The 19,862-nt window shown below is 49.4% G+C and overlaps 2 protein-coding genes across 11 annotated transcripts in view; one reads left to right on the forward strand and one right to left on the reverse strand.

Annotated features, from left to right (window-relative positions):
* FOXN3 (forkhead box N3) overlaps window positions 1–19,862 on the reverse strand; it is a 447,853-nt gene that overhangs the window by 187,161 nt on the left and 240,830 nt on the right. For all 10 annotated transcript variants that reach the window (XM_042252852.1, XM_042252851.1, XM_042252846.1 and 7 more), the window contains one exon: window positions 8,736–8,872. In XM_042252852.1, coding sequence (XP_042108786.1) covers window positions 8,736–8,872 — 137 coding nt within the window. The remainder of the gene's footprint in view (window positions 1–8,735; window positions 8,873–19,862) is intronic.
* LOC132660089 (uncharacterized) lies at window positions 8,349–19,646 on the forward strand. Its single transcript, XM_060418485.1, has 2 exons — window positions 8,349–8,545; window positions 12,223–19,646. Exon 2 carries the CDS (start codon window positions 17,546–17,548, stop codon window positions 18,485–18,487), a length of 942 nt encoding a protein of 313 aa, XP_060274468.1. The 5' UTR covers window positions 8,349–8,545; window positions 12,223–17,545; the 3' UTR covers window positions 18,488–19,646.

Here is a 19,862-nt window from a genome sequence, read left to right on the forward strand (position 1 = left end):
TTCACTTTCACTTTCTACATATTTAGCACAATAAAGCTTCACACTGATTTTTTAAATTTAATATTCTTTAAAAAATTAAGCACATAGTTACAGTTCAATGCATATGCTTTCAAAATACCTACTTACCATTTTTAATTACACTTCCACAAATAAGTGTATTGACCATGAGGAGCTTTTAAAAAGCTATTTATGGTTTCCATCAAATATACTGCTTACAAGTAAGTATAAGGAGTGTAATGTACAATAATGACGCTACTAATCCAAACTCTCCATTCACTCCTCATGCTTGACTGAATTAAAAGTTGCAATGACACAACCATCTAACAATTAAACTCCTTCAATACAGTTAACACAGATTTTATTTTGTGGCTTTGCAGTTCCGCCAACAATCAAAAGCACATCACTTCGAATAACTGGAATGAAAGATGTCTTATAAGCTAAAAAATTACTGGATGTTCTCCAAGCAATGAATAAGCTATTCCTTGCTGTGTGCAAATTCAGCATTTTAGTGAGGGAATTAACATGAACATGTTAATAAGCTTAACATTCTAAGGATTTTCTAATCTTCTAATTGTCTAAAAGGATGAGTTCCCTAAACACCTTCCCTTCCCCCCCCCCCCCCCCCAGGGCCATCCCCCATCTGGTATCACCAGTCCCTCCTTCAGCCAAGGCTTCCTGACCTGGTGAAGAGTCACTGATGACGCCCTGATCCAGATACACTGAGCGCTCTCTACAGCTTCTATATCCTTAGCAGAGTTACTCTGCTACGTGGGCATTTTTTTAAAGATCATAAAGAATAAGCTCAAAGCACACGAATCGGGCAGCAGGCAGGATTTAAAAAAAAAAAAGAAAGAGAAAAATCATCTTTTTGCTGAGTCAGCACTAAAACCAGCCATTTTCATCAAGACCCTCAATATCCAAAAGGCCAAAATCTTTGGAGAAGCCATTAACATATCTTATGCGGCTCATTTAACTGTTCTGAAGAAGCAAAAAGAAACTTAAGGAGTTAAATTATAAGCTCAAATGTTCGGAATTTTCTTTATTTAACAAAAAATTAGGTGAGAGCAGTCGAAACTTCCTTGGAATGTTTTGATCCCGTAAACTTTAAAGTCATCCAGAAAAAAACCTTCAGACCTAGGTCAGCAAATAAAAGTCTCGTGCGTGCTCAGGAGCTAAGTTGAGTCTGCCAGGCTCCTCTGTCCATGGGAGTCTCTTGACCATGAGGAGAACACGCCCTGTTCTTGCCATTTCCTCCCCCAGGGGATCTTCCTGACGGGGACGGAACCCATGACTCCCGAGTCTCCTGCACTGCAGGTGGATTCTTTACCACTGAGCCACCTGCGTGTCTTGTAGGTTTTTGTAACTCTGTACATGTTACAGAGGCTGTAACACTTTACACAGAACATAAAATTCGCTGTCATTATTTTTAAAGTGAAGATATTAAACAGAAAATGAAAGGTGCATTGGGGAACAGCAGTCCCCTCAATAGGGGCTTTTGTTCATCTACAGCCCAACCATGGCGGGCCCATCATGTGGACCACGGGCATATAAGATGCTCAGGTTCCCTTGGATGTACCAAGGAAGCATAAACCTATAGTAGCTCTGGCTCTCAAATTAGGCATAGTTTATTAAATTTCCTTTCTCTGAAAAAAAAAAAAATCATCCAGGAAACTCTACCAACCATACTGTTTGATTCACTGTAAAACCTGTTCCCACCTATGGTGAGAGATGATTAAAATTTTTTTTCTTTTTCTGTAACCTCATTTTGGATGGGTCCCTAATTTCAGAGAAGATGCTCCATCAGGTCCTACGGATAACTTCTGAAAACAATCTGTTGTCATAAACACTGCTATGGAACCTCCACTATTTACAGGGCATGAATGAGTATTGTAAAGTTCAAGGGCCCCGCACTCTAAAGAAACAAAATCATAAGACTGAGGTCACCCACTGGGGAACTGTTTATCCAACCATCGGGCATGGAGAAAGACTAGCAAAGGGGAAAAGTCCTAAAAAGTTGGCAGGAGTGTAGACTGGAACAGAGTCTAACATCAGAAGGCAATTTGGCAATCTTCGTATCAAAAGCATTAAAATATGCATGTTCTTTAACGAGAAATCTTTGTTTCCTGAGCGAAGCAGGGGCAGAGGCAACAAAACCATGAAAATAGATAAGACTTTCTGAAAGAAGCCTGAAGCAAGAGACCCAAACGCACCGTCTCCCCTCCTCTTTCCAGGCTAAAGTCTGAGCATCACACTGGCGAAAGCCGGGGAAGGAGGGCAAGCTCATCTGTGTGGGCAGCTTGGCCTCGGGGACCCTTTCCAAGCACAGCTGAGGACCATTCATGGCAATAAAGTCCTGAGAACCTACAGAGAAGCCCGGCGGGCAGCTCAGGAGATGCTGGGCAGGATGAGGTGGAAGCCAAGCCCCTGCTGTCAGCTCTCCAGAGGTCTTGTCGCGACGGTAACAGTTACTCCATATCGGTGAGGTGGACTGCCGTGGTTTCTACTCTCTATCGCGACGAAAAGGACATGGACACAAAACTGACCTGCTCAACCAGTCTGCGCACTGGGGACTGCTTTTTCTTTGACAAAAACTGCAGAGACAGCAGAGTTCTCTTAGACCCTACACTCAGTTTGCTGGACGTTAACACCTTAGGTTACTGCGGTACATTTGTTGCAACTGAGGAACCAACACTGATATGTTACTGTTACTGCAAGGAGACCCAACCAGTCCATCCTAAAGGAAATCAGTTTTGAATATTCATCGGAAGGACTGATGCAGAAACGCCAATACTTTTCCAAGAGCTGACTCATTGGAAAAGACTCTGATGCTGGGAAAGATTGAAGGCGGGAGGAGAAGGGGACGACAGAGGATGAGATGGCTGGATGGCATCACCGACTCGATGGACGTGAGTTTGAACAAGCTCCGGGAGTTGGGGATGGACAGAGAGGCCAGGTGTGCTGCAGTCCATGGGGTCGCAGAGTCGGACACAACTGAGCGAATGAACTGGACTGCAAGCGTTATTCCTATTTAACTAGTTTTACCCTAATGCCTTTTTTTTCTGTTCCAGGAAACTATCCTTAGCAATGCCCAACTCTTTCTGACTCTGTGGACTGTAGCCCCCCAGGTTCCTCTTCCAAGGAATTTTCCAGGCAAGAACACTGGAGTGGGTTGCCATGCCCTCCTCCAGGGGATCTTCCTGACCGAGGGATCGAACCCACGTCTCTTATCTCTCCTGCATTGGCAGGCAGGTTCCTTACCACCTGTGCCCCTGGGAAGCCCAGGAACCTGTCCAAGAGATCCCATGTCTTCGTGGCCTCCACTGACCTGTAGCAGCTTCTCTCAGACTTTCCTTGTTTTCGATGGTTGACAGCTGTGAAGCCAGCTGATCGGGTATTCTGAAGGATGTCTCCACTCCCTCCCCCTTCAGGACAAAACCCTGTCTGGTATCTTTCTCAGATTACACTGGAGCTATGGGCTCTGAGGAGGGGGACAACAAACGTGGAGCGACAATTTCTCGACATTGTATGAAAGGCACAGGTTGTCAGCTTCACATCACAGATGGCGTTAGCTTTGATCACCTGGGCGGGGTAGCAACTGCCAGGCTTTCTCACCACCATTTCCAGGCACTGCTCTTTGGAAGTAAGTCATCAAGGGCAGCCACTCAAAAGGTAGGGAGTCAAACTCCAATTCCTTGAACAGACAAATATCTACATAAATTATTTACAATTCTTCCATTAGGGAAATTTGTCTCTACTCTCATAAGAATATCAAGAAGAGATAAGAAACCCTTCCTCAGTGATCAAGGCAAAGAAATAGAGGAAAACAACAAAATGGGAAAGACTAGAGATCTCTTCAAGAAAATCAGATACCAAGGGAACATTTCATGCAAAGATGGGCTCAATAAAGGACAGAAATGGTATGGACCTAACAGAAGCAGAAGATATTAAGAAGAGGTGGCAAGAATACACGGAAAAACCGTACAGAAAAGATCTTCACGATCCAAATAATCACGATGGTGTGATCACTCATCTAGAGCCAGACATCCTGGACTATGAAGTCAAGTGGGCCTAAGAAAGCATCACTACGAACAAAGCTAGTGGAGGTGATGGAATTCCAGTTGAGCTATTTCAAATCCTGAAAGATGATGCTGTGAAAGTGCTGCACTCAATATGCCAACAAATTTGGGAAACTCAGCAGTGGCCACAGGACTGGAAAAGGTCAGTTTTCATTCCAATTCCAAAGAAAGGCAATGCCAAAGAATGCTCAAACTACTGCACAATTGCACTCATCTCACATGCTAGTAAAGTAATGCTCAAAATTCTCCAAGCAAGGCTTCAGCAATACATGAACCGTGAACTTCCTGATGTTCAACCTGGTTTTAGAAAAGGTAGAGGAGCCAGAGATCAAATTGCTAACATCCGCTGGATCATCGAAAAAGCATGAGAGTTCCAGAAAAGCATCTACTTTTGCCTTATTGACTATGCCAAAGCCTTTGACTGTGTGGATCACAATAAACTGTGGGAAATTCTGAAAGAGATGGGACTACCAGACCACCTGACCTGCCTCTTGAGAAACCTATATGCAGGTCAGGAAGCAAGAGTTAGAACTGGACATGGAACAACAGACTGGCTCCAAACAGGAAAAGGAGTACGTCGAGGCTGTATATTGTCACCCTGCTTATTTAACGTCTATTCAGAGTACATCATGAGAAACGCTGGACTGGAAGAAACACAAGCTGGAATCAAGATTGCCAGGAGAAATATCAATCACCTCATATATGCAGATGACACCACCCTTATGGCAGAAAGTGAAGAGGAACTCAAAAGCCTCTTGATGAAAGTGAAAGAGGAGAGTGAAAAAGTTGGCTTAAAGTGCAACATTCAGAAAACGAAGATCATGGCATCCGGTCCCATCACTTCATGGCAAATAGATGGGGAAACAGTGGAAACAGTGTCAGGCTTTATTTTGGGGGGCTCCAAAATCACTGCAGATGGTGACTGCAGCCATGAAATTAAAAGACGCTTACTCCTTGGAAGGAAAGTTATGACCAACCTAGATAGCCTATTGAAAAGCAGAGACATTACTTTGCCAACAAAGGTCCATCTAGTCAAGGCTATGGTTTTTCCTGTGGTCATGTATGGATGTGAGAGTTGGACTGTAAAGAAGGCTGAGCGCTGAAGAATTGATGCTTTTGAAGTGTGGTGTTGGAGAAGACTTGAGAGTCCCTTGGACTGCAAGGAGATCCAACCAATCCATTCTGAAGGAGATAGCCCTGGGTATTCTTTGGAAGGAATGATGCTAAAGCTGAAACTCCAGTACTTTGGCCACCTCATGCGAAGAGTTGACTCATTGGCAAAGACTCTGATGCTGGGAGGGACTGGGGGCAGGAGGAGAAGGGGACGACAGAGGATGAGATGGCTGGATGGCATCATGGACTCGATGGACGTGAGTCTGAGTGAACTCTGGGAGTTGGTGATGGACAGGGAGGCCTGGCGTGCTGCGATTCATGGGGTCACAAAGAGTCAGACACGACTGAGCAACTGAACTGAACTCGTTTATTTATTTGAGCATTTATTTATATCAGTGTGGATTCATAGATACAGAGTTTATATCTGGAGTTGAAACCCCAGTGCTATGCTATTTATTTGTGGTCCGAATTGTCTCAGCTTTGGCCACTGGGGCACATTCGGGTAGACCTATGACATCCTTGTTTTCGGAACACTTCCTTAACTTTCTGCTTTTCCGTATTTTTATCGGTGAGATGCCTTACTTAAGAGCTGTTAGGGGGCGGTCTGTGTATTCAACCCACACCGCACAGAAGAGTTTCACGTTGGGGGTTCCGAGCACCTGAAAAGGTGACCCTATTTGGGAACAGAGTCATCGGAGATGCATCGTACTGAAAAGAGTGTCCCCGAATCCAGGGTAACCGACGCCCTTACAACCAGGGGAGACGCAGACACAGCACACAGGAGGGGCAGGCACCACACTCCGACGGCGAAGGCAGAGGTCAGGGCGGCGCTTCTCACAGGCATCCGAGACGGGGCGCTGGCAAACAGGCACGAGGCTCGGCGCGGCAACGCTCGGCACTCCCTCTGGGCGAGGGTGAGGTGTGGGGGCAGAGTTTTCAGACGCTCCTCTTCCCTGCAGTCTCCAGCCACCTGCTGCTTGCTTAGAGCACTCCTTGCCCAGCGCACCTCCGAGTCCAAGCGGTAGCCGCCCATCTAGTACAACCGCCACTTCAGATGCTAAGGACCAGCTCCGTGAAATCCAGGTGCTTGGCAGGTGCCCCGCACAGCAGTCGTGCGGGGTGGACAGGTCCCCTGCGTCACAGAGGACCCGCCAGACTGTGTCAGGCCGTCGTGCGTGGCCCGTTTAATACTCACTTTGTCCCTCTTCCATCTTCCCTAAGTCACGTCTGCAAGTGGCCTGAAGGCTTTAAAACGGAACCGAACACATCTCCGTCAGCTGTTGGATGTCAGATGTTGTCCAACCATCTAGCACTCTGGACCCTTAGCACAGCTTTCCACACTAGAGGACAGCGGAGCCAGCTCTAAGCTTTCAGATGAAGGGACCGCAGTCCCCGGGAAAGAGAAAGTGACTTGTTCTTACAGTGTTAAGACAGAGAAGAGGCAGGCTAGAGCCTGGTATATCTTCTCACCCCACAGCTGGGAACCTTTATGAAGCTGAAATCTAAGCCCTGGCCTGGGTGAAGATGGAAACTTTTCTCCCCCTCAGTTATCTGGGAGAAGGGGAACTGGATGTGATGGACGGGTATCTGGCACGTTTTTGTTTGGAAATTATCTTCATCACACAATTCCAGTTGGTCTGCGTTTTTACGCCTATGTTAAAAAATCAAATGGAGTCATTAAGCGTAGGCCAGCGTGTAAAGCCTCTCTCCCGAGTGTGCATTCCTCTTGTAACCCCTAGAGCTCTACCATAATCCTCCAAATTATTCAATAATTACTGTGCTTCCCCTGGGGTCGCATTTGGCAACAAAATACTGGTCTAAATGAACCAACGATATGACCCAGAGAATAACACTTATGTTCTTAACTTCTTAGAAGCAAAAGGATACGAGATACTTCCGAGGTGCAAACTGGGAGCAAAGTGAAGGGTTTGCTCTGGGGATTTGGAGGGTGAGGGGAGCAGAATGACAAAAGGAAGGAGGATCTGGGACTTATTCCAATAATGAGGGCCATCCCCTCCCCCACGAACCTCCGTGTATCAGGCCAGTCTCCACTCCAATCCCAGTTTCCTCCCATTTTAGGCGCGGCTCTGGCCACAAGGAAAAAAACCAAGCATATGGCTCTGCCCTTCTGGACATTTCTACAGTGTTGGCTGGGCTGGTTTGGAAAATCCCATTTCATCTCCTACAGCTACGTGACCTCAAGTTGTCATTTCCAATAAAGTATGCTTCCACGGATTTTTATGAACATAGACAAAAGCTGCTACAACCTTTTTTCTCCCCCCCCAAATCTTTCAAACCAACTGTAGCTGCTATGTAGGGTTATTTGTTTCTAAGGCAACAGCGTATCTCTAGGTACTGACGGCCTGTCCTTTTGCCAGGCAACAAACAGCCTTGTGATGCAACTGCGCCTGTCTCAGCTACGCGTTGCTATGGAGACGCTGCAGTTGCCATGGCTACCATCACGCTAATCGCCTAGCAAAGGCAGACATACAGCGGTCTTCTCAGAGGGCCCAGCTGTTCCTCTCCATCTCTTGCTGAAGACTGATTGTCCAGGGCCTGTAATGGAATGCTTCTCAACCGGGACGCACAAGAACTTCATCAAGGCTGTTTCCTGGGACCCCTCTGTGCTCCCTCAGTCCCGGGAAAGAGCCTGTACCAACACTGGCTGTGAAACCACGGCCATCTACGAATTCACGCCGTTCCTCCTGGGCACAAACGTGGAGCCTGAGGCTCAAGTCTCCTAACTGGGTGGTGACAAGGGAAAGATCTCTACCCAATGAAGAAAAAAAACAAAACACTTTCGGCAGTACTGAGGGACAGACGTCTAATCCGAGCACCAGGCAAGAGAAGACCCATTTTAAAACCTGGCTCCATGTTATATGGCTACTTTTATAGACTCTAACATTAACCAATTTTTTTTTAAGTGACAGGTCACATAACCTCCCCTCCTATTCTCTCTCTGTAAAAAGGGCACCGTGACCTCAGTGCCTGAAAACAAAGGCGCATGCGAGGAGCAATCCAAGTCTCTACGGCCCTTTGCTGTTTTCCCAGAAGAGGCAAACACCACGGAACCAAAACAAAGCCATCGCCCCGGAGCACCGTCCACATGGAGACGGGGGGATGGCAACAACTCAGGGCGCCCTTCCCTCCAACACCTGCAGACACTATCCCTCAGCGGACGGGGAGGCAGAGGCCGCACACCCAGCTCATTCCTGGACGCCCACCCCTACAAACCACCCCATACTCAGATGTTAAGGCGGTCAACTTTCCTGTGCAAACGTCTCTACCCAGGGAGACGTTATTTCAGCCACCACGGAGCCTTCCAGGAGACGCGTTCCTCCCAAGCGGCAGATGCGGTAAGGTTTGCAGAAAAGACAACAACGGGTAATGCCTCCAAGAACACTTAACTTCTTTCTCATTTCCCAGTTATTTTTAAGGTCACAGAGCCTATTAGTTGCAGTGCCTGTCTCTGCCAAAATAATACAACTTCAGTAGACCAAAAAGCAAAACAAAAGGAACCTGAAAAGAGAAGTCTGAACGCCTTACCTTTGATATGCCTGAGGAGAGGCGGGAGGTGTGTTGAACACATTCGAGTGTGGGTGATAAGGTGTCTTTTTCAAAGCCTGAATTAGATTTTGTCTATACTCTGGGTCTATGCACCACAATGACCCTTTCCCGATGCTCTGTAAAGAAAGTCAAAGTAAAAAAGTTATTAATACAGAGACAGCAACTGGTGTGCGGTAAGCAGATGTGGGCTTCCCTGGGGGCTCAGATGGTAAAGAATCCTCTTGCACCGCGGGAAACCTGGGTTTGATCCCTGGATGGGGAAGATCCCCTGGAGGAGGGCATGGCAGCCCACTCCAGGATCCTTGCCTGGAGAACCCCATGGACAGAGGAGCCTGGCGGGCTGCAGTCCACGGGGTTGCACAGGCAGACACCACTGGGCGACTAAGCACGGCACACGCAGATGTATAGCTCTCACCAGAGGAACTTTATGTTTTTTAAAGCTCTTACTTCTCTGCTAGCTGTCTGCCAACCTTAACTACAGTACTCCTGACCTTTAAACACTATGCATGCGCTTCCGTGTACTCACATTAAGTCTGACAAAATGAATATGTTATTTCCAGGGGAGGTTGCTACAACAATATTGTCGTTTTCATACCCTACATACCAAAACCCTCAGTTACCTTATTATTTTTCAGTGTCAACTTTGAAAAACACGTATTCTCTTTAAAAAAGTGAGTTGCAAATTTGTCAGCTATCAAGGGTTGAGGGAAAAACAGACGGTAGAAACACTCTTAAAACTCCGTTTCTGCTTTGAAAATTCAAGAGCTAGGTTTTCAAACCATATTACATTGCTGCCACTTTACAAAAACAGAAAAGTAATCCACTTGTTTTCTTCCTGCTTACAAAAGAATGACGTCGAAGCTTCAGATGGAATTCCGTAATGACCGTGCCCAGGAGACAAAAAGACCTCAGGCACCCGCGGTCAGCCTTTAGCCAGAATCCAGTGTTTGTTTTTTTGGATTCCTCAGTTCTGGATCCAGACCTCAATCTTCAGAAGTCAAAAACTTTATAAAAATCCAAATCTTCTCAAACTGGTTCCACAGAAAGAGAAGGACTTAGTCTGAGGCCCGCTCTCAGTTGGAGGCTTCGTTCTGAGCCCAGCATCTCATAAAACTCACGGAAGTCCTGCCTCTATGACCCGCTGGAACTGGCTGCTCCCCTTTCAAGCGACCAAATGTACCCAAGCTGTTTGATAAGGTCATGTGTAAATGTTTACTGATTTGGAGAGAAAAGAAGTCAAATTATATAAACCCACACCCGCCCCACAGTTCCAGCCAACGGACCCTCTAATTTTCACAACTATTGTACTACAGAAAGATGTAGAAAGCAAACAATAAAATCGTTTAGCTATTAGGCAGGAGCAAAAAAAGCCCAAGAAAATCCCTTAGAAGGAGAACTAAAAATAAGTTATTCCCAAAATCTTTAAAGAACTTTAAAAAGTGTGTAGTTCAGTCATCAAACCAAACAGTTCACTTAGCAACACAGTCGCAGAGCCCCTTCAGGTTCTTTACGCCCAACAGCCCCAGTGCGCTGAGCACGGGGAGCTGCTCAAAGGCAAGGTCAGGGGCTCAATCCGCCAATCACCCTCATCACAGTCGCAGGCCTGACCCCGCCCCCCCCAAACACTGTCCCAGTCGGGCCAGCCTGCCTGGGCTAAACACCAAAGTCCCCAGTTTAATCAGCTGGATGTTTAAAGACATGAATGATTTCAAGTTTGGAAAATTCAGTGTCCTTACGTGGCCCTTCCCTTTCATGCACACATTTTCAAGCCCAGAAGAGTTCAATTCTGAGTTATGACACTTCCCGGGTAAAGCAGACAGGCCACCAAAAGACCACACCTGGCCCTTCCATCCTGTCCTCGGAAAACAAGCTGTAGAGCAGGGGACTGCCTTTCTGATCCCCTTGAAGACAAGGCCCGGGACCGCTGGCTGGAGGGCCAGGGCCCACGCGCAACCCAGACATTTCTGAAGGGAGATTATCTCGGTTCTGGGAACCACATGGGAGCTTTTGTTTTCATCAAGGTGGTTTTCAGGGTGGAGCCGTTTAATCTTACAGGGAACAGAAATATGACAAAGAAATGAAGGGAAATAACAATGAGCCAAGAATGCAGTTTCTCTGACCCTTAGTATCTTGTGGATTATACTACACTATCATTTACCAAAAGAAAAAGGGAAAAACACCGCAGGACTGGGGTGGGAGAGGTGGTCCACAAGGTAAGCCATCCAGGTACCAGAGGTCGGAGGAGCTTCAGTAAGAACACAGTCCTAAGGCTAGGTGCTTCCTGCGTGGCCTTGGGTAAATAAGGGCCCCCGAGAAAGTCCTGGCTTCCTTAATGGCAAAATAAAGACCACCCCCTCCCCACGAGACTGCTGTGGGGCCTAGGAGGGCAGACAGGACGGGGACTGCGGAGAAGGTAAAGGCGCTCAGTGAACGGTGGAAGGGGCCAAGGACAATTCTTTTTGAACAGAAGCACAGAGGTGAAGCTGGCCGGACAATGCTTCCCGTATCTGATTTTCCCAAGATGAAAGAAGCGACAGGGTCCAACGGAGGAAGCGGATGGCGCCGCCGGATCAAGCAGCAGTCTGCCCCATGCCTTTGCACGGGCTCAGCAAGGGCCCTCTAGAGAGCTTTCTCACTTTCTAAGACCTCCTTCACTTCATCACCCCTCACTCCTTGTTACCTGCCTCTGCTCTGGAGGCCAGTCTGACCCCCACCAGAAGCCTCCTTTCGCCCGGGGCCTCTGCACGGTGGTCACCAGGCTAAGGTTCACCTCCAAGCTTGGTCAGCACGTGCTCACAGCATCTGTTTGCTGCAGGCCTGCTCCTGGGGCTACCACAGTCCTACGTTGATCTGTTCTGCATCTTACAGTGAGCGGGCTGGGAACGGGGATGGATTGCCACAGACCAGACGCTGATTTCAATATCTTATACGCAGAATTTTCAGAGAGGAAAGAAATAAGCCTAAGAAGCGTCTTCAGGACACACCCATGGGGACGCCGAGGAACCTCGAACCCCTCCAGTGCTTTTCCACTGGAGAAAGCCACAGGCAGAGCTTGGCAGGAGCCGGGGGAGACTGGGCCCCCGTCTGATTTGCAAGCATTCTCCTTGGTCTCATGTAACAGCTCAGAATAGTAAAAAGGTTGACTTGAAAACTTTTAACATGGAAATATGCAGAGCAGAGAATGCTCAAGTTTATTCAGCCAGGAAAAATTACATTTAATGCCCCTCACAGGAGAGAAAAGGATGTAATTTGATTAGAGTTGCGTAGTAAGTTTGAGGGTCAGAGTTTTTAGAATTGTATGCATCTCATCTTAAGAATATGGGTTTTTTTTTTTAAATCATAACAGAGGATGGTGCACCATTAAATGTTAAGGAATTCAAAACAATAAGGGAAGAAAGATCTCTATTCATAGGTCCATGTACATCTTTAAAAATATTTGTATTTATAAATATATTTATATTTACAGCGATAAAGAATCTGCCTGCCAGTGCACCAGATGCAAGAGACGTGGGCTCAATCCCTGGATTGGGAAGATCCCGAGAGTAGAAATGGTGACCCACTCCAGGGTCCCACTCCACCCATTCCAGGATTCCTGTCTGGAGAATTCCACGGACAGAGGAGCCTGGTGGGCTACAGCCCATGGGGTCGCACAGAGCTGGATACATTGAGCACGTAGCGGCAACATATTTATATTGATATTTATAAATATCAATGTTATTTATGTTATAAATATAACATAAATATCAGTTCAGTCAGTTCAGCTCAGTTCAGTCGCTCAGTCGTGTCCGATTCTTTGGGACCCCATGAATCGCAGCACGCCAGGCCTCCCTGTCTATCACCAACTCCCGGAGTTCACTCAGACTCATGTCCATCGAGTCAGTGATGCCATCAGCCATCTCATCCTCTGTCGTCCCCTTCTCCTCCTGCCCCCAATCCCTCCCAGCATCAGAGCCTTTTCCAATGAGTCAACTCTTCGCATGAGGTGGCCAAAGTACGGGAGTTTCAGCTTCAGCATCTTTCCTTCCAAAGAAATCCCAGGGCTGATCTCCTTCAGAATGGACTAGTTGGATCTCCTTGTAGTCCACGGGACTCTCAAGAGTCTTCTCCAACATCACAGTCCAACTCTCACATCCATACATGACCACTGGAAAAACCATAGCCTTGACTAGACAGACCTTAGTCGGCAAAGTAATGTCTCTGCTTTTGAATATGCTATCTAGGTTGGTCATAACTTTTCTTCCAAGGAGTAAGCGTCTTTTAATTTCATGGCTGCAGTCACCATCTGCAGTCATTTTGGAGCCCCAGAAAATAAAGTCTGACACTGTTTCCACTGTTTCCCCATCTATTTGCCATGAAGTGATGGGACCGGATGCCATGATCTTCGTTTTCTGAATGTTGAGCTTCAAGCCAACTTTTCACTCTCCTCTTTCACTTTCATCAAGAGGCTTTTAGTTCCTCTTCACTTTCTGCCATAAGGGTGGTGTCATCTGCATATCTGAGGTGATTGATATTTCTCCCGGCAATCTTGATTCCACCTTGTGCTTCTTCCAGTCCAGCGTTTCTCTGATGTACTCTGAATAGAAGTTAAATAAGCAGGGTGACAATATACAGCCTTGACGCACTCCTTTTCCTATTTGGAACCAGTCCATGTCCAGTTCTAACTGTTGCTTCCTGACCTGCATACAGGTTTCTCAAGAGGCAGGTTAGGTGGTCTGGTATTCCCATCTCTTTCAGAATTTTCCACAGTTTATTGTGATCCACACAGTCAAAGGCTTTGGCATAGTCAATAAAGCAGTAGTAGATGTTTTTCTGGAACTCTCTTGCTTTTTCCATGATCCAGCCAATGCTGGCAATTTGATCTCTGGTTCCTCTGCCTTTTCTAAAACCGGCTTGAACATCAAGAAGTTCACGGTTCACGTATTGCTGAAGCCTGGCTTGCAGAATTTTGAGCATTACTTTACTAGCATGTGAGATGAGTGCAATTGTGCAGTAGTTTGAGCATTCTTTGGCATTGCCTTTCTTTGGGATTGGAATGAAAACTGACCTTTTCCAGTCCTTCAGCCACTGCTGAGTTTCCCAAACTTGCTGGCATATGGAGTGCAGCACTTTCACAGCATCATCTTTCAGGATTTGAAACAGCTCCACTGGAATTCCATCACCTCCACTAGCTTTGTTCATAGTGATGCTTTCTTAGGCCCACTTGACTTCACAGTCCAGGATGTCTGGCTCTAGATTAGTGATCACATCATCATGATTATCTAGGTAGTGAAGATCTTTTTTGTACAGTTCTTCTGTGTATTCTTGCCACCTCTTCTTAATATCTTCTGCTTCTGTTAGGTCCATACCATTTCTGTCCTTTATCGAGCCCATCTTTGCATGAAATGTTCCCTTGGTATCTCTGATTTTCTAGAAGAGATCTCTAGTCTTTCCCATTCTGTTCTTTTCCTCTATTTCTTTGTATTGATCGCTGAAGAAGGCCTTCTTATCTCTTCTTGCTATTCTTTGGAACTCTGCATTCAGATGCTTATATCTTTCCTTTTCTCCTTTGCTTTTCGCCTCTCTTCTTTTTCACAGCTATTTGTAAGGCCTCCTCAGACAGCTATTTAAATAAATATAAATATCCATAAAACATTTATATATATGATACATATTTCATATAAAATATATATTTAAGACCAAAAAAAGTCTGTCAAGGAAGGGCTTTCTCATCCCCACAAACACATAGTTTGAGAAAACTAATGTGCAAAGTAAAAGGAAAAAGGAGTAAAAACATATGGAAGAAGCCAAGTTGGTTTAATTAAAAAGCACCTGAAGAATTAACAGACAGTCCCTTGTTAGCAATAAAAACATCAGCACATAACAGCAGACCAGAAGGACCTATACTGCAGAAAGAACTGATTAGTGAGAAAGGCTAAAAGCAGGAGAGAGAGAAGGAAAACATCAATTAAATCTTCAACCTGACTTCAAGAAACGACCTGTTTTTCCCTGGAGGTCAGGGCCCAGCGCCGCCGCGGCAGCCCATGTCTCCCCCGTGTCCCGCTCAGCAGACCCGCGCGGGCCAGGCTGCCCAGCCTCACTAGCCTGTGCGCCAGTGAGGTGAGGACCATCCTTTAAACATGGTTTGCACACTGTGGGCCGCACTGCGTTAATGGCAGTGCAGTTACATTAATCGGGCTTCCCAGGTGGCAGCAGCGGTCGGGAACCCGCCTGCCGATCCAGATGCGGGCTCGATCCCGGGGGCAGGAGGCAGCCCACTGCCGCGTTCTTGCCTGGAGAATGGACAGCGGAGCCTGGCGGGCAAAGAGTCAGACACGCCGGAAGCAACTCAGCAGGCACGCTCACTGGGCTCTGGGTCCAAAGAGGGTGGGGGACGTTGTCTAGGAGGAGGGTTTCCGTCGTCTTCGCATCACTTTGAGGGGGAAAGCCCTCCTCCAGAACTCCCCACACGCGGCAGCCGCACGGGGGACGGACGGGCCAAAGAGGCGAGAGCCGCGGGGCTGCACGCCCGTGTGCGGTGGATCTGCATCAGTCCCCTTGCGTGAACTTCAGCTTTACATCGGAGCACGGCTGAGGGACAGTGCTGCGCTCGGCTCAGGGTTTCAGCTTTACATCGGAGCACGGCTGAGGGGCAGCACTGCGCGGGGTTTCAGCTTCATATCGGAGCACGGCTGAGGGACAGTGCTGCGCTCGGCTCAGGGTTTCAGCTTTACATCGGAGCACGGCTGAGGGGCAGTGCTGCGCTGGGTTTCAGCTTCATATCGGAGCACGGCTGAGGGGCAGCGCTGCGCTCGGCTCACGGGTGCAGTACAGCGACTCAGGCACGCGCCTCTGTCAGATGCTTTTCTCAGTCAGGTGGGTACACAAGACGGGGCGGAGTTTCCTGCCCTATACAGTAGGTCCTTGCTGGCTACCCGTTTTAAACATGTCAGTGTGCACAGGTCGGGCCCAAACAACCCCTCTGGATGCTTCGGAAGTGCCAATTCCGTGGGTGTTCCCCGCGCCGCCCACTGCCCTCCGCTCCCTCACCCATATGGTACCCACTGCGTGCCAGGCACCATGGGGTACGTTACCAAAGACAACACAGAGAGGCCATTGCTCTCTTGAAGCGGGGATCCTGGGGGGCAGAAGGCAGGAAGTCAACAGAGCTCAACAGACCATGATGCCCGCTGTGAGGGGGCAGAGGGTGGCGGGTTGGGAGACCCGGCCCATGCCATGTGTGACACCGTTGTGTGACGATCAGAAGGAAGCGGAGGGGCCCGGGAAGGAGCGGGGAAGGCCTGATGGCTCGCCCAGCCCAAGGGGACCAGGTGGCAGAAGCGATGGGGGAGGGAAGCGAGGGCGGCTTCGGGGAGTCCTCGGGAGAAGCGGCACGACCCGGTGATGGATGAGACGTGGCAGGTGAAGAAGAGAGACAAATAAAGGCTTGATTCGAGTAAGTAGGTCAGAGACGGATGGGATGGGGCTGGGGCGACTCGGGGGAGAGGACCTGTGTGAACAGAGCCTCTGAGACGTCCATGGGTGAAGGGCTGCTGACTGAGGACACGCGCCACTCTCTTCCTTCCGCTGTCACCGAACTGCCCTCGACCTTCACAAAGGCAGATCGGACACAGAAAGGGGGGCTGGAGGTGGTCTGGCTTTAGAGGCTTCCCGTCAGCGGATCCCTCTGCAGCCGGCACTGGTCAACATTTTCTTAAAGGATCAAAATAAGCATTTCAGTCCTCGTAGGCAGGCAGTCTCTGTCGCAACTACTCACCTCCGCCACTGCAGGATGGCAGCGACCCCAGGCACAGCTGTGCTTCCGCGACATTTAGTTCACAGAAACACAGGCCACGGGTGGCTGCTGCCTCCCTGCAGCTCTGCCCTGGAACCCCAGGGTCAGACTCAAAAGCTCCTACAAGTTTAGGGACCAAAAACCAGGAAAGGGGGTCTTCCCAGGCTAAGCGAGTCGGGCTGCGTTCTGGGGGATCAGGTGGGGAGGGGTTGCCAGCTGAGATCTAAGCTGAGAGCTCTGCAGGGAGGGGCGGGAGGCAGTCTGGACACTCACTGCAGCAGGTGAGCTTACCGCGCAGGAGACGGACGTGTTGTTGAGCTGCGCATAACCCCTCTGGCACAGACACTGGAGTCAGGGAGACTCGAGAGCAAGCCCTGTGCTGGGTTTGCCAGCTGTGTGGCCCTGGGCAAATGACTTAACTGCTCTGAGCTTCAGTTTCCCCATCTATAAAATGGAAAGGCTGTAATTACACCGCTTCACAGGACTGTTGCAAGGATTAAATGAGATAATCCTGTGCCTGGTACACAATAAAAGCTCAACAAAGCCTGCTCTCAGGATCACGAAGGTAAAATATTAAATAGCCACCATTCCTTGACACCAGGCTCCAGAAGCAGCAGGCCCTGCCCTAGCGGAAGAGCACTTGCCAAACTGTGAAGTAATGCAAATTTCATCCAAAGGGAGGGAAAAAAAAAAAATCACAGATGGTTGTTTTCCACTGTCTGACAGTAGAGGTGGAAGTGAAAGGCTCAAAATAGAACAAAGCAGAAACCTGGGCACTGGGGTGATGCCAGGAGGGATAGGAGACCTTGAAGAAGGCCTGCACTGCTGAGTCTCGAGTCGCTTCTTTGCCCACCGTTGCCCCTGGGTGCCAGGCGCATGTGGCAGACCAATGCCGCCCAGGAGAGGTCCCTGCCCTTTGGAGTGTAGCCCTACCAACCCCTGGGGGGAGGTCTGCCCTGCACGCTGCCCTGGGGGCGGGGTTGACTGAGGGGGTGAAGCTGGGCGGGGCAGAGTTGCCATGAGCAGGAGGAGCTGGCCTTGGACGAGGGGAGGCTCTCTGGTGGGGGTGGGGGGTGCTGGCTCCCAAAGCCGCCCCTCCGTTCTCTGGGTCTGGGGGCTCAGGCTGGAAACTGAAACCGACAGGGTCCACACAGTCGGCCCTGAAGACATTTGGAGCTTTACAGGTGGGGCGCCTGAGGATGACGCTTCCCATCAAGTGGCCTTTCTGCCCAACACTCTGAATGTTTCCCCAGGTCTGGGAGACAAACGTGAAGTCCTCTCCTGGAAACGTCCAGGAGTGCTCCCGCCGGGCCCTGTGCAGCCCCCACGGGCCACCCCCCAGGGACCGCCCCCCACAGGTCCTGCCTTTGGGCTCCTCCTCGCAAACCGGGTCCTGCCGGGCTCCTCGGGGAGAGACGAGGAGGGGAGGCGAGGGGGGCAGGCGCTGATGCCCCCACAGCCCCATGTCCCCCACTCCCACCAAACCCCTCCTCAGCACCACACCAGAGGCTCAGACCCAGACTTCGGTGGGTCACATGCCCACTCCAAAGTCCATGGCCCGAAGGAATGGCGGTCCCTTGTGCCTCATTTTGAAACAAGCAATTTAACAACCCTTGTAAGCAGGATACAAGGCAGGGTCCAATTTTGTTTTAGGATTTGCAGAACCTCCAGAAAAAGACAGCAATGCACAGCTGCAGGCCACGGGCACTGGCCCTGCCCAGCTCGCCACCTCTATGCCTCCAGCACCTGCGACAGCAACTGTCGTGGAGGAGCTCAGCAGACATTTTTGAAAAGAAATACACAATTAAAAAAGACCGCACAAGCCGGCCAATGGGGTACACACACACACAGAAACACACACACACACACGGGGTGTACACACACAAACACACGTACACACACACAGGGTATATACACACACACACACACACACATTCTGTCAGCCCAGCTCCTCCCGTAGACCCGCCCTGGGCCAGGCTCCCTGCTCAGGGGCCCCTCCCGCCCCCCCAGGCTGCCCCAGGAGCCCCCAGTGCCCCCCGTGCTCCCCCAGCCTTCCTGTCCCTCTCCCAGCAGAGCCCCAGGACAGGGTCTGGCTTTACGAGGTCCGGCAGGTGAGAGGCACACACCCCTTGCAGATTCTGACTGGTGAGGGGGCAAGAGGCAACACCGGGGCTCCCAGGGAGCATTCCAGAATGCAACTGCACAGCAGAGGGGCCCGCTCGTGTGGACCCTGTCTCCACCGCCAGCCTGCTGTGGCGGCACCAGGAACTAACCACGTGGCCTCTGAGGCGGGCAGTCTCTGCACCTGCACACTAGGGGTAAAGCTATTCTCTCCCAGTGTCCCTGGGCTCAGAGGTGATAACACGCAGAACGCGCCTAACACCACCGCCAGCGTGAGAAAGGCGCTCAATCAGTTTGGTTCTCCTTCTCGTCAAAGGACATCCCAGGGAGTCTGGGAGATTCCGGAAAAAACCGAGAAAAGTTATCCTAACAAGTGACACCATTCCACTTCAAGATGCTTACTAGCCCCCTTGTCCTAAAATTCTGTAATTTATAATCTAGAGGCTTCGGGCGGCAGGGAGGGAGGTGGTTAAAGTTTAAAACTATTAAGCAAACGACCTGAAGAACCAGCCAGGTGCCTGAAAGAGGGGAGGAGAGAAAGAGGGCAACGCTGATCACGAGGCATTTTTTTCTAGATAAATCATCGGTCATTTCCCACGACGAAATACACAATTACTCCAGAGGAAAGCCTTTTTCCTTTAAACACACATTTGGATTTCCCAAATGACGTGCAGTGTTTTAAATGTCCCACTTGGCTCCCTAAACACTTCGTTTTCCAAAAGCAGAAGGAAGAGGAGAAAGAGGCATGGCACAGCTGGGCCGCACAGGCGTCTCTCTCAAGACCCTGGCCCGGTGGGTCGCAGTCTCGCTTCACTCTGGGGAGGGGTCTTGCTGGCGGAAGGGCAGCCCCAGCACCACCACCCCAGCTTGCGGGTGCCGAATGCCGGACACATAGCCCCTGACCCACAGCCACGGACTATTTCCAACTCGCTGACAAGGCTGCTTCTGAGTATCAGATCCACAGACCTCTTCCACTCACGCAACCATCTTGCTATTATTTTACAGACGTTGTCTAAAAGCTGGGAAGCTGGAACCCAAGAGGAACAGGTCACGTGTGCAGTATTCAGACACCTGAGTTCCCTGGTGAGGCTCTTTCACAAGCGTGCCTCAGCTGTCTCTGAAAACCCCTCTCCCTTCCCCAAACATCCATGGAGATGGGGGAACAGAGCAGGCACAGGTGGGGAAGAAACTTTCCAGGCACCAGGAAAAGGCTT

The sequence above is a fragment of the Ovis aries genome, chromosome 7 (assembly GCF_016772045.2).
Source record: "Ovis aries strain OAR_USU_Benz2616 breed Rambouillet chromosome 7, ARS-UI_Ramb_v3.0, whole genome shotgun sequence".
Lineage (NCBI taxonomy): Eukaryota > Metazoa > Chordata > Mammalia > Artiodactyla > Bovidae > Ovis > Ovis aries.